The sequence below is a fragment of the Psammomys obesus genome, unplaced genomic scaffold (genome assembly GCF_907164565.1).
Source record: "Psammomys obesus unplaced genomic scaffold, mPsaObe1.curated_primary_1811, whole genome shotgun sequence".
Taxonomy (NCBI): Eukaryota; Metazoa; Chordata; class Mammalia; order Rodentia; family Muridae; genus Psammomys; species Psammomys obesus.
In genome coordinates, this window is record NW_026590654.1 from 645,497 (window position 1) to 663,870 (window position 18,374).

At 46.2% G+C, this 18,374-nt stretch overlaps 1 protein-coding gene across 3 annotated transcripts in view; it reads right to left on the reverse strand.

Annotated features, from left to right (window-relative positions):
* Ust (uronyl 2-sulfotransferase) overlaps positions 1–18,374 on the reverse strand; it is a 328,830-nt gene that overhangs the window by 141,132 nt on the left and 169,324 nt on the right. For all 3 annotated transcript variants that reach the window (XM_055608072.1, XM_055608071.1, XM_055608070.1), the window contains exons 4-5: positions 16,789–16,868; positions 7,134–7,287 (exon numbers count right to left, since the gene is read on the reverse strand). In XM_055608072.1, coding sequence (XP_055464047.1) covers positions 7,134–7,287; positions 16,789–16,868 — 234 coding nt within the window. The remainder of the gene's footprint in view (positions 1–7,133; positions 7,288–16,788; positions 16,869–18,374) is intronic.

The window sequence follows — 18,374 nt, forward strand, 5'->3', positions numbered from 1 at the left end:
TTCTTCTTCTTCTTCTTCTTCTTCTTCTTCTTCTTCTTCTTCTTCTTTTCAAACAGCATTTCTCTGTATAGCCTAGGCTAACTTGAACTCACTTCATAGACCAGGCTGGCTTTGAACTTACAGAGATCTGTCTGCCTCAGCCTCCTGGAGTGTCTGCTTTTCCTTTGCTCCAAAGCTCCTTGAAAATTCTCTGTTGTCTTTCTTTGCTTATCTTCCTCTACTGTACCTTTCTCACAGTGGCCTTTGCTTATAAAATATCTGTGGTGGGCTTTGAAAGACTAGGGGCTCCTAGGCCACAGGGCCATGTCTGCCCCATAGCAAGACATCTGGGCTCCTCCAGCCCCTCCAGTCCTCACACAGGGAGGGTAGGCTTAACAAGCCCGTGCTGAGACAAGCTCCAAGCAAATAAACATGGGACACATGGTTGCCAGAAGACTGGGGCCACAGCGTGGGTAAGACAAAGAGGAGATGTTTCTAAGGAAATGGGGTGGGGTCCAGGGAAGCCATGAGACCTCAGCAGGGGTGAGATATGACAGATATGACAGCTCAGGGTCCGGCCCTGCATGTCAGGGACCCACGGAAGCAGTGGCCTCTGCAAGTTCCCTGAGCAGAGATGCTCCAGACTAGAGGGGGGAAATGTCCCTTCCTCTTGAGAGGTCACTAGTGAGCAAAGAGATTATTTTTAGGTCACACAGATCCACTAACAAAGCCATGGTGTTCTTGGAAGTTTTTAGGTTTCAAACCACTTCTGCATAAAGGGCTTAACTGGTTCTCGCAATAACCCACGGAAAAGGCTAAGAAGGTAATCAATAGGCCCATTGTATAGACCAGCAAGTAAGACCCACAGAGGCCAACCACTGGCTGGCTCACCAGCTACTGCAGTCAGAAAGCAGGCAGCAATACAGCAAGACCCAGGCCTTACCATGGCGGGCAGTCATCAGAGGCCAAGTCTGCAGTAGCTAGAGAACAACTGTTTCCCACGTCCAGAAAGATCCTGGAAACATATTCACTGACAACCCAAACCCTTTACTAGTTTTCTTTCTTAAAGAAACACGATGCTTCAGAATGGAGGTTGAACTGGAGGCTTCCTTCTCAGGGTGCCTGAGACATCCGTGAGTGAAGACAGAATGGAAACTTCCACCCATCAGCATTTCACACCATAGCGCCCAAGTTAACAATGTCCAGAGTTCAAATGCTCAGGCAAATTAAAATGCAGAACTTTCTGCAGAAGAGGGACATTTGAGGGACAGGAAGGAGACCAGTGAGAAGATAGAAGGAGGGACAGGGGAGAGCACTGGTGAGAAGGTTTTTGAGAGCGATACAAGGATACATAGGCAAGAAAATGTCACAAAGAAACCATTATTTTTCTAGGCTAACTGAAACAATTAGTAATAATAATAAAAAAGCAAAACCTAGCTGGTTCTGAGCCTCTGTCAGGCTTCTCCAGAACTGAACATGGCCAGCATGATTCACTGGATTCCTTAAGAATTAAGAAGCTGTAAATTACACATCCTTTCTTTGAAACATGCATTATTTCCATGGTTTTCAGCCAAGTTGAATGAGGCAGCTGCTCTCTGGGAACACGCTCCCCACGCCTTCCTGCCTTCAAGTGTGTGTGGGGGGTGAGGTGGGGAGATGGGGGTGTGGTCTAATGGGGCTGCAGTGATGACTGAGGACCAAGCTCAACAGGACGGCTGTTGGAATTTTAAAGTGCAAAGAGGCATGTGCAAAGTATTTCACTATAGAAGTGTGCACAGCTGTCAGGAAAGGGCAGGAGCGGGGGTCAGATATTCACAGCTGGATGAGCAGAAAGGACAGTGTGAGAAACCCAGGCTCACAGAGGCTCAGTCTAGAAAGTGTGATGCTTGGGAGGACAGGCCCTTGCCCTAGTCAGGGTTACTATTTCCTTGATGAAACACTATGATCAAAGGCAACCTGGGGGAGGAAAGGGGTTCATTTTACTCACAGTTACAAATAACAGTTCATCATTAGAAGCAGTGTGGGCAGGAACTCAAGCAGGGCAGAAACCTGGGGGCAGGAAGCTGATGCAGAGGCCGTAGAGGGTGCTGCTTACTGGCTTGCTCCCCTTGGCTTGCTCAGCCCACTTTCTTATAGAACCCAGGACCACCAGCCAAGATAGGGCTCCACCCACAATGAGTTGCTTCCAGTTCATGCTTTCATTATGGAGTTCAAATATTCTCCTGCCACCTTCCCTCTGGGAGGCTGAGAAGACAAAATTAATGGAGCCTGTGGCCACTGCCTTTCTTGGGGTGATACTGTCAATCATCTCTCTGTATGTCATTAAGTTATTTAAACATTATTCTCTGGCAAATGCCAATAAAGAATGTTTTGGAAGAATCAGCAAGTTTGACAAGACTGTGATGTTTTCTAGAAATTACAGAGAACCAGAAGATGCTTGAATATTTGAAAACAAATGTTCACCTACCCTCCTTTTGAGATAAGGTCAGATATATCCCAGGCTGGCTTCAAACTCTACATGGCTGAGAATAACATCGAGCTTCCCACCACCCCCATAACTGGTGCCAGTTTATGAAATGCTGGGGAGCGAAGTTGGGGCTCCATGCATATCAGACGAGCACTCTACCTCCGGGCTCTGACCCCACCTCAAACAGGTGGTTTCAATGGTGACGTCTCTGTAAAGAAGCTCGGGTGACATTTCAACAGGTGTCGTTACAGGACATGATTCTGCCAAGAATCATTTGGATGGGTCCTCTGTTTCTTTACGTGCAGAAGGTGAAACACGAGGTCTGAGGGGGTGCCTGCCACACGGTGAGATTGAGAGGTTTGGTGTCTACTCTTTCCAGTCCCCATCCCACACACCTCATCACCTCCACAAGGCGTGCACAGTCCAGCATCCCAGCTTTGTCCACCCACAACGGGAAGGCACCAACCACTCTTTTTCGGCCCCTTCAGCTAAAAGCCTTCTCAGCTGTGTGCTAAGAAGCTCTGCCTGACTTTAGGCACACTGAGAATTTTGGCAACTGGATACAGCACGAGGCTTCAGGGCACTGAGATCTGGAACAGCGCCCTGATTCAGGCCAGCACCGAGTCTGTGGGCATGAACCATGCAGGGAGTGACCTGGTGCACAGTCCCGAAGGGGTGACCTGCTTAGTCCAGCCGGGGTGGTACGTTCTCAGCTTTGCTGAGGAGACACTGTCTCCCCACAGCTGTCTATACCCCACAGAGAAACTAACAATACCCTCTTTTGAGTTACACAACTGACCATCCAGGCTTGCCAAATTGAAGATGGGTTTGACTGGGACAATTTTATGTCATGGAGATAGAAAAATAAAAAGAGGACACTTCAGCTATTAAAAAAGAAAAAGGCAATAGACCATCTTCCAGATAAACTAGTCTCTGAAAAAGAAAGCAGCTTTGAACAGAGTCAGGCCAGGCTAGCAGAATCACCCGGGATCTCCTTTCAACCACTCCTCCCACCCCAGAGTTCCCTCTGCCACACTGGGGAGCCTGGCCAGAAAGCAGTCTGGTGAGCCCAGCTGAAACAGTCTTATCCAGCACACTGTTCATTTCCTGGAAAGGGAGGGACCTTCAAGTCACTGAAGGTAGAACTGCATCGGGGTGTCCTGAGAACCTCTCAAGCCAGGTCCCACGCAGGCAGTTATCACTGCAACTTTCAACATGGGGAGCTTTTGAAAAATAATCTAGCTCTGTAAATGAAGTTTGGTGCTGGAACACTTGTCAGGCATGCAAGAAGCCCTGGATTTGATTCTCAGCACTGAAAATAACAAAAACCAAACCAAACCAAACCAAACCAACCAACCAACCAATCAACCAACCCCAAACCACTAAACCATGTTCTCCACCCCTAGTTTACAATTTCTCCTTCTAATGACTATAGTTTATTACTCTATTATTTGTAGGCAAACTTAGGAGAATCATGACACAGAATGTTCCACAGCAGCATTCTCAACCTGCGGGTCAAAAACCCCTCAGGGGTTGCAATCAGATATCCAGCATATCAGATAGTTACATTAGGGTTCATAATAGTAAAATGACAGTTATGAAAGAACAATAAAATAATTTTGTGGCCGGGGTCACCACAACATGAGGAACTATACTAAAGGGTCATTAAGAAAGTTGAAAATCGTTGTTCTATAGGACGGCACTAAACTTTGACAGAGAAGAAGAACCCACATGAGTCCCCTCGGTTTCCGCATGGTATTTGAAAGACAGAACTGAGAAGATTCGTTTCCTCTCACGGAGATTCCCAAACAACCCAGGCCGATGCTCGGGCGGAGAGTCACTCTCGGAAAACTGACAGTGGGGGCCCGTTGCTGAGGACAATATGCAGCCCGCCGAATGCAGAGGTCAAGCTGTGCCTGCAGGGCCTTCACCCCTACATTCTCCTTTCTTTGTGGTGGAGAGATACTCTGCAGGCTACCAAAAGAGAAACTCGGACACCCACCAGCCACAAAACTTTCGACCTACGATCTGCCCTGCCTGCAAGATGTGCTGGGTGGCGCAGAACCTTCTGAAGTGGCTAACCAACGTCTGCTTTAACTTGAAGCCTAGTCCACGAGAGGAGCCCGTGCCTTACACTGCCTGCGTGAGCAGGAGACAGAGACAGCGCAGAGACCTAGAGGAGAAGCAACCATGACTGAAAAACCATCCATGAAATGATTCCCAATGCTATTCTCTTATACTCAAAAGCACCTTGTTAAGTCATCACCAGAGGTTCCCCAGCAGCAGATGAGAGCAGGTACAGGGTCCCACCGCCAGACATTGTGTGGAGAGAGTCGAGACTGAAGTCTCTATTGGGCCCTTCCCCACGGAGCTCCTGGGAACCCATGGAAAAGGAGTGGAGGAAGATTCTAGGAGTCAGAGGAGATGGATGCCAGGAGAACATGGCCCACTGAACCCACCAACTAGGGCTCACAAGGGCGCAGAGAGATGCAAGTGGCAAGCAAAGGGCCTGCATGGGTCTGCACCAGGTCCTCCATATATATATATATATCATGGCTGCTGGCTTGGTGTTCTTGTGGGACTCTTAACAGTGGGAGAGGGTGTGTCAAGGACGCTTTTGTCTGCTCTTGGGACTCTTTTCCTCCCATTGTGTTGCCTCACCCACCCTTGATAGGGCAGCTTTTGCTTTGTCTTATTCTATCTTGCTTTTGTCCTGTTTGGTTGTTGTCTTTTAGAGGCCTACTCTTGTCTGAGGGGAAAGAGAGGGGGAGTGGATCTGAGGGAGAGGGGAAGTAGGAGGGAGATGGGAGGAGGAGTTGTTGGGATGTATTGTATGAGAAAAGAATCTGTTTTCAAAAAAGAAGACTCATTTCCATATCTTTGGCATTTTCTTAGTATCAAGACTGAGTGAGATCTTTGAAATATCATTTTAATTAAACAGAATGTACTCTTTTAAAACAATGTTAACCCATTTTAAGAGTCAATACAAATAACAAAGATGATTAAAAAATATTCCTCTAGAAAGTGAGTCTGTGTTTTGATCATATACATCATGTCACTGAATCAAAAAAAAAAAAAATCAGTAGCCGTACTCCTACTGGTACTTTAAAGACAAAGATTAGGTCATTTGACATCATAAACTAAAGAACAGCAACAACAATCATTGAAGCTTCAGGTAGATGAAGGAATATTGAAATGCTTAGAACCTTTTAAGAATTCTTACCACGAGACAGCCTGGGGGATTACCAAGTCTAAACGTGAAACTGGCGCACATTCCACAGACACAGAGCCCGGAGCTCATTTTATGCGGTGATGTCAGTGGGCATACATGCTCGACTAGGAAGTCCTGTGCGGCCGAGGTGTATCTGTTGGTGCTCAGAGGGTCTGCTCTGAGGACATCTCAGGTGTTCATATAAGGATGCTCAGCCTGTCCTGGTGGATGGTGACAGCTTTGTGTGACCCACACGTCACCTAGATGCACACGGCGGGTGAGATGCTTAAATCTCCCTCCGTGTCTCCAATCCCAGTTCTTCCGACCTGAAAATGACGCCAAGGTGACCTCCAAAATGGTCTCAGTACCGAACGCAAACGCACACTGTGTGACCAGTACCGAACCGAACGCACACTGTGTGACCAGTACCGAACGCACACTGTGTGACCAGTACCAAACGCACACTGTGTGACCAGTACCAAACGCACACTGTGTGACCAGTACCAAACGCACACTGTGTGACCAGTACCAAACGCACACTGTGTGACCAGTACCGAACGCACACTGTGTGACCAGTACCAAACGCACACTGTGTGACCAGTACCAAACGCACACTGTGTGACCAGTACTGAACGCACACTGTGCTTTTATGAATCAAAAAGGTTTGGGCACCGTGCCAGCCCAGTGGCTAACCGCTCCGGGTGACGAGGACCTAAGGTGGACACAGGTGCTGTGTATACTCCGGCAGTAGACACAGATCTGCATTGACTTCCTGTCTGCACGCCCTTCCTGTTCTGCCCATACCTAACAACTCAAGATGCTCGGGGCTCATAGCTCCTCAGTAAGCTTTTGTCACTGTGTCACTAAGAGAAAATGGATGTGCCTTTTATTCTGGTACAGGGCTGCCTGGGGTAGGTGTTAGGAAATGGAACACCTACCATTTTTGTGAATAATTCCTGTTTTTTATTTAAACAACAACTGGAGGCCTTTATGGAGAGTCAAAAAACAGCAAGGTTCAGCATTGCAGTTAGTCACTGGCAGCATAAGAGGAATGCAGCCTTGAGGTCAGAGGGCTGGAAGGCAATCAGCTACCGATTAGGCCAGAAACTTCGGGCACACCCTCAGGCGAACAGTTCTCCTAGGTCCTTTTGGAATCTCAAGGACCTCAAGTGAACATCCACTCCCTCAAGAGGTTGCCATGGGAACTGAATAGGATGAGAAATGAGAACAAACTTTGCAACCCTCTGAGAGAGATCTCCAAGCACATCTGTTCTTAACAATGGGAGTGGCAGGTCAGGACTCCCAAGGAATGTCCTAGGATGCAGCAATAAAGACAAACCGAGCAAAGCAAATCTGGAATCCGCTGAGGTGTTCTGGGTCATTTGGAACACGTTCTCACTCACAAAGGCTTCCACCTTGATTCACCACTCCAAGGCAGCAGAGGGAGAGCCGCTGCAGACACGCAACAGAACTTACCAGGTAACGCTCCTCCTGCCTCATGCTGGGGGTACGGATCATGTGATTCTGTTCCCCTCTCCAGTCTCCAAAGCGGCGGAAGAAATAGTTCGACAGAAACCTACTGACAGGGTCTCTAATAATGTTGATGTAGACAGGCTGGTCTCCTCCAAACCTAACATGGGACACACAAATAGGGCTTGTTATAACTCATCCCTTCTGCAACAAGTAAGACCTGTTGGGACAAACTGTCCCTCAAGGTTAACTTAATGCAATCACTGCCCCTCAATTTACAGGCAACTGTAAATTGATAAGCATTTTGCTACCACACAGGAAACAGAAATGGTGACACATGACACGGGTGCCCATGGAGACACGGTGAGACCAGTTGTTTTTGTTTGCTTATTATTTGTTTAGCACCCTCTGACACTGTTAAGGTACAAATACCTGGTTCTCTCAGTAGGCACACCTCTGTTGAGGATAGGGTGTACCATACTTGACTTTGCATTCCCAGTGGCTGAGGCAGAACCCACTGCCACACACTGGCCCTTGGTGATTTTTCAATCAATTGCTTAATTCTGAATGCCTTGATGGTGACACAGTACTTGTATATTTTAATTCACACCATCTCAGCAAGGCGGTCTAAGGTGAGTGGACTGTAAACAGCCTCCACTGAATAGTCACTGTTCACCATGCTCTTAATACTTTACACTGAAAACTCAGGGAAGACATCCGATGCCCCACGGACTAGAAACCAGAATTATCCCCATCTATGCCTAGGGAAACTGAGGCAGAATGAGGATGAATAATCTGTGGCTATGCCATGAGAAGAACACAGGTAAAGAAAATTCCAGAGTTAAGAAGTGTGATGACAAAAAGATACAAGAAAAAAATGCCAATCAAGGCACCTGTCCTCAAGTGATGGAATTATTTCCCAGCACTAAAGAGGCTGAGACAGGAGATGTATAGGTTTGAGGATAGCCTAAGCTACACAGTGAGACTCCATCTAAAAAATGACTGAAGTGTACATCTATCAGGTATGCCCGAAGTTTGGCTCTGTGATAGATGTTATCTACAAAGTTTGTGCTCTAGACCCAGGCAAATGAGTTATATTCACAGTGTTTCCCAGTGCGTTAACTAGGTTTTGAGGTTTGTGCTGGGCTTATTCGTGGCTGTCGTGGGATGCACTTGGGCCAGGAGCCAAAGGGTGGCCATTTAAGTTTTGATCTGTCTGCAAGGATTCCCCACATGCAGTAAGAGCCAGCCCCAAGGCAAGATTTTCAAGGCCAACATCAAGAATCTGGAACTCCCCTAAATGGTCCTTCCCCATCTCCCTGAACAACAACAACAAAATAGCCTGAAGCTTGCGGCAAGACCTCAGGCTCTGGGCAGAGGGCACTTTCTAGTGACTTCAGGAGAGAACTTTTGTCTCTGTGATAAGGCTCTAGTGATCATTAGAGAGAACCTATAACCCTATCAGATGAAAGTGCTTGGCATTATGCCAAGGACAAGAAGTACTCAGATGAAACAGATGGACCCCCACACCCACCCCTCCCACCCGCTCCAGGAGACACTGTTCACTCTTCAAAGCCCAGCCTGAGTCATAGTCATAAAACTTCAATGGTTTTTGGGGGGTCAGGGTCCCATGTCACTCAGGCTGACTGACGTTTGACACTAAGGCTTCCTGAATTACTGATCTTTCAACTCCTCCCTCTCAAGCGCTAGGTCTGCGGGTGTACCAGGCTTTACACACTGCTAGCCATTAACCTCAGTGTACCCAGTCCCTGAACTCTGGCTTTCCTACTGTGTTGACATGTCTGTCTCTCACGACAGACTGTGAAGCTCCAGTACAGCCAGGGATTGTAATCTAGTAGTGTGTAGCACACAGTAGGCACTCAAGAGATGGTGACTAAATACAGACATGAATACCTTCATGCATGCTTCCTAGTTCTTCAGCTTCTGTCAGTATCAAGTAGATCTAACAAGCCAACAGTTTATTTTTGTGCATTAATTCATACACTAATGAGCCCAACATATTTGCATTTTAAAGCTATTCGATAAAAAGACAGTAGATAAAGACTGTAGGCATACGGGTATTGTGCACTGTGTAAAGATTCAAATCTGATTTCTTTGCCCTCATATCTGGTTGTAATCCTTGTTCTGAGAGTCTCCAGTCTCAATGTTCTGTAAACATTGCTCCCCAATTTTCCCTGCTATGTCAATAGAGAAGCTTAACAGCCAATGACGAAGCAGGGGAGAGAATAGGGCTGAACTTCCTGCCAGCCAGGGGAGGTAGGGGGAGGGAGGAGAGAGAGAAAGAGATGAAGTGGTGATTCTGCCACAAGGAGAAGTTCAGGAGACATCATGAGTGAGTAGCTGGAGCAGAGAACGTCATAAAATGCAAGTATCTTAAGGATTTGGGCTGGGAGGTAGCCAGATCATCTCAGAGAGTTAAACTAAATGAATACTGCCAAGCTGTTTTGTCACAAAGCTTGTTAAATAAATATAATACTTCAGTATTACTTATCTGGAAGGTAATGGGTTAAGAGGAAAACTGCAATACAATTTAAAAATACCCACCCACAAGTGGCTGAGCTCATGGTTTGGTAAAGCACTTGCCTTCCAAATGTGAGGAGCTGACTTTGGCCTCGCGTGAAAAGCTGGGCATGGAAGCATGCGCTTATACTCTTATACTTTAGGCAATGGTGAGATTGGAGGTAGAGAAGGAAGGACCCCGGAAGTCACTGGCCAGCCAGCCTAGCCTGTATATTGAAGTTCCAGGCCAGAGAGATGCTGCCCCAAACAAAAGGCACCTGAGGAATGACAGTCAAGGTTGTTCACAGTTGTTCAAGGTTGTCTTCTGACACACACACACACACACACACACACACACACACACACACACCTGAAAAGACTCTCCAGGAGCACAAATGAAGAACTCTCCAATCGTGAATTTCATGCCCCAGGACATACACATGCTGTTCTGGATTCCCCAGTGCTGTCATACAGGAAGACATGCTGCATCTAAGCAAGGCTATCCCTGCTCTTGACTCTTACTCATTCTTAGATGTAAGCAAGGTGATACCTGGACATATGGCTAACTATAGTCCTAGGAGTCAGCTGAGCCTATCGCCAACTTACCTGCAGATACACAAACCCTGGATTACCATCCTCTTTCAACCAGACTGGGCTCTTAGTAATGATAAACAGAAACCATAGTATAATTCTAGGGAACGCAGAGATGAAAAATGTACAGCGAATTTACAGACTTTAGTGTTAGGAACAATTGCAAATGCTGACGAGCAGAACTCAATCATGAAAGCCAATACACTCCCTAGAGATGAAGATATGGACATGAAGATATGGAAGATGTCAGGCTGGGTGTGCATCCTGGTAGACTCTGTTCTCTGGCTTACACTGAAGGAGAAAGGTGGAATAAACACTGGCTGTGGGAAGCTGATGAAAATGGCTGGGGTGGCTGGGCCAGTGACATTAGGGTTCCTGCTCACGGAGGAAGATGATGTGATAAGGGAAAAAAAAAATATATGAGTTGAGCTGAGGGAAAACTCAGACTACACTTGTCCTTGATGGGCTACCAATATGGCTGTGCTCATGGCCAAGGTAACCTGCTCCCTATAGTAAAAAGCAGATGGCCAAGGAAGACTGCCCAAGGAAGACAAATTCAGCGGGTCCAAACAGGGAGAGCCCTCAGGAAAGCGCTCGCTCTGAACTCCAACTCCCAATTTGGTAGAGACAGCAGCATTGAAAACCAGCATCCATCTTTCTTTTTTAATTTTCATTTTTCCAAAGATGAAGCTTCTGGGTCATTATGGAAGGGCACAGAATAAAAAAGGATCCCATTGTTAGTGAGAATAAAAGCAAAGTCAACGTCTAGAAATGAGATGTGGAAATTAAACTGAACTGTGGAAGTGCTGGGATTGGCTCACTCTGTTAAAGAACGCCATCAAAGGGCAGCTTGTTTCCAGCCCCATCCTATGGTAGTTAGGGCTTCACCTGAGAACGTATCCAATGTCTCTGATGGCACCCAGCAGCTCCTTTGTTCCTCCATTCCCTTTCTATCTTTCTTTCACAAGTTAGTGTTGGCATTGAGGCTACCATGGAAGCGGAGGAAACAGAAGTAAGGACAGAAGTTGGGTGTGTCGGAGCAGGGAACCCTGGGTAAAATAGAGGGATAAAAAAGGATAAGGGAAGAATTTTTTTTTAAGTTTTTGAGATTTTTAGTATGAGAACTATGGTTTACTTGACTATTTCAACAGCCTCAGGTTCTCTTGCCTCAACAAGGAGAGCCCAACTGAGGGGTGAAAGGAATTCTAGACTGGGAAAAATATATATTCTCTGGTCCCCCAAAAGCTTTGAAAATAAGAAATAAAGGGCAGGGAGAGTGATGAGGGGACAAGCTGAAGTGAGTGTGTTGCAGTCTGTCTAGAACACTGATCTAAGACACACTCCTGTGAGGCTGCTGATGCTGAAGAGGTACGATTAAGAAAGCAAAACCAAACCAAACCAACAAATTATATCCTGAAGTCCTGCAGCAACAGTGAAAGACCTATGAAGCTACAATATACACACACGAAAGGCCCAACTCTGGCATCCCAACACAGAGCTGCAACTTCCAGGCCAAGGTGGTTTGGACTCTCTTCATGCGGAGGAATATACATTTGGCCCAAATTTCCAGGGAGTTCAAAATAGGTGTTAAAGAACAACCCAGGAAAACCCCTACAAACCCGTACCGAACCTGAGATCTCTGCTGTGCCGGCAAGGCTCTGGCATAGCAACCGCAGAAACACCTGTTTGGTTGGATGAACAGAGCTGCATGTGGCCAACGGGTTCCTTCAGACCCAGAGGAAAAAGAAAAAGGCGAATGAGGAGCCAACGCAATGGATGCATGAAGTCAGCCGACGAGTGAACCACCAGGAGCTCACAGGACAGCGTTTTATGTCGCTGTTCTTGCCTGCATGTCAGATAAAAATGGCGTTCTTTGTGGGGAAAGACAGATGGAGGAAAGCGACCAACAAACCTGCTCTAATGCAGGGCACTCAAGACCTCACAGCAGGTGTGTGGGAAAAAGGGGATGCTGATGAGAGAAGAGCCTGACCCTGATAGTCCGCCGAACCGCAAGGATGTTGCCACAGTTGATGATGCATAAAAGGTTAGAAATATCAACAAAGGACAGCGCAGTAGCCTGGCTGCCTCACGTGAGCAGCGCTCACCAGCTTCTTGAAAGCAGCGCAACTGTGTTTATGCTTAGGGTTCAAAATAGAGAGCTCAGGTCTCAAAGTACATAACAATTCCCAGCTTAGTTGTTTTCCTTACTCCTAGTGTTTTGGGGGAGACTGTCTTTGAATAGTCACACTTTGTTACTTATAATGAAGATTTTCATAAATAAAGATACTCCATGGAAAAGAAGAAAAGCTGATCCTTAATCCCTTGGTTCTATGAATTTAACAGCTGTCCTGCCGAAGTATTCAAGTTTATAAGTATTCAACTTCGTTTTATAATTCTTTTTCATGTTTATGGAAGTCTTATGGCTAAGGCCCTGGTCCTGGGCTACAGGAAGGGAAGATGACCACAGCGGCAGCCGCAGCAGGTCACCAAAGTCCACTACCTCTCCAGCTAGGTTCATCCTCTAGTCTGTGCTGAGAGCACTCCTCCAGCTCCCAGCTGCCTGGCTCTCCCTCATGCTGCTTCTGTACTGGGAATGTCCTTTCCTGTCACTGGTCAGCAGAACCTCTCACACCTCAGCAGAACCAAAAGGAGCCTGCTGCCTGCCATCTCCCCTAGCGGAAGCCCATGACTTCTCTCCCTACTTCTTGACTACACACTTCAGTAGTGGAAGAAGTAATGCAAGGATTCCAAAGACGAGAAAAACATTCTGAACTCACTGAGGAAGTCCCAGCTCTCACGGCATAGAGAAGGCTGATGGAGGGTGCCTCGCCAATGTGCTCTGAGCTGGGCGAAGGGAGAGGAAAGAAGAAACACATAGCCTGCCTGAGTCTGCTGTGGAATTACTGGACTCACCAGCTCCAGAACTGCCAGAGATACAGTAAGAGCTACTGTGGGTTCCTGTAACATCCTTCTCTCAGAGGGCATGGTCATGGTCCCATCATCTGTAGCAGGTGGGTGGGGAAACGAGCTGCCTCTGTCTCAGAGATAGGAAAACGGAGAGCCTTCCCCACCAGGCGGCACAGTAAGAAGGAAAACTCTGATGCTTAGAAGCCCCGAAGCTCAGGGCTGCACTGTTTTCTGCAGATGTGGAATCTTCTAAAAGGCTTCCCTCTCCCCACCCCATCCAGAACTAAAGCAATCAAGATTCCACTCCTGTATTTGATGGTAGAGGCTAGGGCAAAAAATACAGCCACTATGCTGGGCACTGCTGATCCAATTAAGATACCAGTTTTGGCTTCTTGTTAGTTTTGAATTGGCCTGCGATCATTATTAAAATTTGTTGTATCGCAGTTTGGATGGAAAGTTCTAACCTAGAAAGAACAGGGCGTTAGGGACTGGAGTTTGAAGGAGTCAAGGATGGCACACAGAGCGAAGGTCACTAGAACAGCCAAAACTAGAGAAATTTCTCTCTTTACAAATCATCAAACACAGGGCCCAGAGCATGTAACAAGTTCCAGTGGCCTCATTATGACTAATGACATGACTTCTGGAGGGAAGAGGCAGGGTGCTCACACCAGCCAACCCAGTAATGAGCCAAGTTGAAAAACAGTGAATGGGGCCAGCCCCTGGCCAAGGGTAACTACTGATCCTTTTACGTGGTCTATTTACTGTCCTAAAGACCTCTAGCTTATCAAGTAGAGGACTGAAGACCTGGGAAGCGAGCTTTCAAACATATGGAGGTTGCTCCTGCTCCTTTCCTGAATCTTAGTCCTTCTTTACATTTAATTGGCATAGGATCAGCTGAGCAGAAGGAAAGTCCTTTGCCAAGTCCAATGGGTTGCCAGGCATCAGGCTGGGCAGGAGAGCTTCATTCCACAGTCTGCCTCCTGAGGTGTCAGCCCACAGGGCCCTTTGGGTCAGCTGTACCCACTGCATGTGGACAGAGCCCCCTGGCAAGCTCTTTGGACCCTTTGATGGAACTGTTACCCTAAGGGAAGGATGATGCTGTTGGACTGCTCACTAGGGGCTCTCAGGAGCTTGTCAGGAGACATGCCTCTAGACCCAGTGATCTACTGGCTGACAGGTGCCAACTGTGAGTACATGGCAAGGCCAGTAGGCACAGTAGTAACCGAAGAGATGCCAGTGTAAGGAACAACGAATGCCACTGTAGTGGGCTGGTTTTATGGCAACTTTACACAAGCTAGAGTCATCACAGAGGAAGGAGCCCATGGAGAAAATGTTTCTAAGATCCAGCTATAAGGCATTTTCTCAATTCGTGATCAGTGGGGGAGGGCCCAGCCCACTGTGGTGGTGCCCTCTCTGGGCTGGTGTCCTGGGTTCTACTCTAAGCAAGCCATGTGAAGCAAATCAACAAGCAGCACCCCTCCATGGCCTCTGCATTGCCTCTACCTACAGGCTCCAGCCCTTCTTGAGGTCCTGTTCTGACTTCCTCCAATAATGGAGTATGATCTGGAAATGTAAGCCAAATAAACCCTTTCCTCCCCCACTTGCTTTTTGGTCTTGGTGTTTCTGTTGCAGCAATAAAAACCCTAATTAAGACAATAAGTGGGGTATTCCTGTGACAGATCTGACTCTGTTTTTAGAAGGACTGTGAAAAGACTTTGGAACTTTGGGCTAGAAGAGCCAATGAGTGTTGAAAGCTAGGTGGGATGTTTTATGCTCAGAAGATAGAGAGCAGGGCAGAGAACAGAGGCCTGGCTTGTGAAGTTTCAGAGCCAAGTTTAAAGACTCTTTAAGGACCATTTGCTATTTAGATTTAAGATTCTTTGAGTCTGGTGCTGAAGACTCAACACACAGAAGCTGTGTTCCAGAGGTGGCCAAGGATGCACCACTGGCTGGCAGCCAAACATGGTAGTGAAACGGTTACCCACGGGCACTGGTTTTGAAGGAATGAAGAAATCACGGAGAACAACTGAGGGCTGGCACTGTGAAGGTGCAGCCTCAATAGCAGTTGAAGGCCCAGGATTGAAGGGGCCAATGGAGTGAAGCTGAGGCTTAGAACCATGAAGAGAGCTCATGAGAGCTACTGGTGAAAGTGCAGCTTAGTTTCAGCAGAAGACCTCAGCATTTTCAGAGATGCCAGTACCACGATCACCAAGAACAGCAACAGCAGAAAAGTGGGACCAGCCAAAGCCTAGAAGAAAGCATGGAGCCAGAGAAGCAACCCAAGCCCTTTGGAAGAGTGTAAGAGAGCAGGAGTGGATCCCGGACACGAGACGGTTAGTTTGGTTTTGCTTGGATTATGACTGTACCCTGATTTTTCCTTCCTGAAGTAAGAAAGTACTTGATTTATTTTTATTTTTTATTTTACTGGAGCCCACAGTTAAAGAGACTGTGGATTTTAAAGAAATTGGCTATTTTAAAGGTACTGAAATGTCAATGTGTTTGAATCTGTAAAGACCGTGGGACTTTTAAACTTATTTATGTTTTTAATGTCAGATCTTGGAAATGGCTAAGAAAGGAAAGGTTGTGGCTTAATAGTGGTGTGTTTGTTGACAAGGGATTGGCTGTACTTGCTGGTATTATGTCAATTTGACAGAAGCTAGAGTCATCAGAGAGGAGTAAGCTCAAATGAGAAAATGCCTCCATAAGAGCTAGCTGTGAAACAGTCTTTTTAAATTAGTGATCAATGGGGGGAGGGCCTAGCTTATTATGGGTGATGCCATCCCTGGGATGGTGGTCTTGGGTTCTATAAAAAAGTAGGTTGGGCAAGCCATGTGAAGCAAGCAGTAAGCAGCAAGGCCTCTGCATCAGCTCCAGCCTCCAGGTTCCTGCTTGTTCTGTTCTGACTTCCTCTAATGATGGACTATGATTGGAAAGTGTAAGCCAAATAAACCCTTTCCTCCCCAACTTGATTTTTAGTATGGTGATTCATCACAGCAATAGAAACCCTAACTCAGAGTGTTAACAGACCACTGAGAGAAAGGACACATAGAACCTGATGTTTCAATCTAACAACAAAAAAAAAAGCCCTAAAATTTGAATTTGAAACTCTACATTCTTATTGAAAGTTTACAGAAGCCAAAGGAAAACAAACAAACAAATCTAAAAAAAAGAATCTCACCAATGTCAAATATGTAGGACTTGGATGATCAGCTTAAAAACAAACAAACAAACAAACAAACAAACAAACAAGTCAGATGGAGGTTGGTGTGAGCTCTCTGGAGCAGAAGGAAGACTCATTACTGCTGTGTTGCTCCTAGAGTGCTGTGCAGGTTCACACTGCAGAAAAAAGCCTATGACAAAATTCTCATCTCCTGCCTCTTTGTTTCAATACAAAAATAAAAAATTTTCTCCTTGTCAAACCACTGTTCCATTAGAAGTCTTCTCATTGAAGACGATGCCATGTTTTTATATTTCCGATGGTGTTCAAGGAATAAATGTTCCAAACTTTGTAGCAAAGCTAACTAGGTTGGCTATGTCTTTCGAGGGCGATAACTCCAAGCTGTTGATCCAGGTAGACTATAGATGGGTTGCTCGTGACACAGAGCAAGACCGGAAATGACCACAAAGCTGAAGGGCGACTCACCTTGAGAAGTTGAGGAAGTGAACATGTCTCGTGAATAAATAGGGCTGCTCGGCAGTGCTTATGTTCTTAATGAGTTCCATCTATGAAAAGAGGAACAGGGTTAGTGTGTGCAGGAAGTAACTCTCCAAGCCACAAGCTAAAGGTTATCTGCTCTTCTTTTCATCCCCACTTAGTTCTTCTGGGCCAGAGCCAAACAGCTGAACTCATTGCAAAGTGTGAGCGCTCTCAAAAAGGTCTTTGACAAAGAAACCAACTTTCTCTCCAGACTGATAGCCCTGGAACAAATTCTGCTGATTATTGCTAGGAAACCAATGCAATGGAGTATTTTTTTAAGTATGTATGTGTGTGTGGCGCGCGCGCACACACACACACACACAGACGAGAGAGAGAGAGAGAGAGAGAGAGAGAGAGAGAGAGAGAGAGCAAGCATATTGAGTAAGAGTACAAGTCTGGGTGTCAGTCCTCACCTCCACCGTAAGAGAGGGTTTCTTGGCTGTTTTTCCTCTGAGAATGCCAAGCCTGTGACTCTAAGAATTCTCCTGCCTCTACTTCCCATCATGCTATAATCCTGGGGATTACAGGAGTTAGTGCTATACACACGGCTTTTACCCGGGGTCTGGGCACATGAACCTCACGTGGGCACAGCTAGCACTTTCCCCACTGAGCCATCTCCTCAACCCCAGATTCAGTAAGTTTAACTGGGAAAAAAACCAAACGCTTTGCAGTGCTTAAATGCAGGTAACAGAATACTTTTAATTACGTCCTTTTAAGTCAAACCAGGAAAGGGCGTTAATAATTTTTTTCTATTTCTGTGACATTTTTGAGATTACAGAAACATTTCAATCGAGTGTTGTAGAATTTAGAGTGGGAAGAAAGTAAGCAACCCTCATTATTTTTCTCTTTGATTATAAAAATTATAAGGAACATATTTCATGGGGAACTCATGGGCCTCTGAAAGTCTTAGGATGTCTTGGTGGGTGGTCATGTGAATTATTTATTTGTAGTTATCAGTAAGGCAAAAAGCGTTTTATGTTCGTATAAGCTGGCTTTTATGGTCTGCTGGCACATGTCATGAGGCAGAAAACGTTTAGTGAAATGAGTTAGGAATTCCAGGCATTCTTAGGCCTCCTGACATCCTGAATTCTTTCTCTAGAATTTCCAGTTGGCCCCACCAAAATGGGCATGGTGAGCTTTTATTTAAAAAAGCATTTTGAAGGCTGCTACTGTAGATGAACATCAGGGAAGCCGTATTTCAGGTTTTATGCTAGAGAAAGTTGGAAAGTGGAAACAAAAATGGGCATTCCCGTGTTAAGCGTGGCTGCAATGACACCAGAGAACCGAGAGACTCTAGACCTTCCTCGTTCTCAAACCTCACCAGCCCCGACCCAGGGTCTAACACAGGGGCTTTGCATATGCTTGACCATTATTCATGTGATAAGTTAACGAGACCACGTGCCTGCTCCTTTGTAGACCCAGACGATCTGTCTGAACCTGCTGATTAGCTATTTCTGCTCACAATGAATGGCGAAATCAAACTGAACTTAAGAGTTAAAGGGCTCAGCTCCTGAACCTGGGCTTTCTGCTAG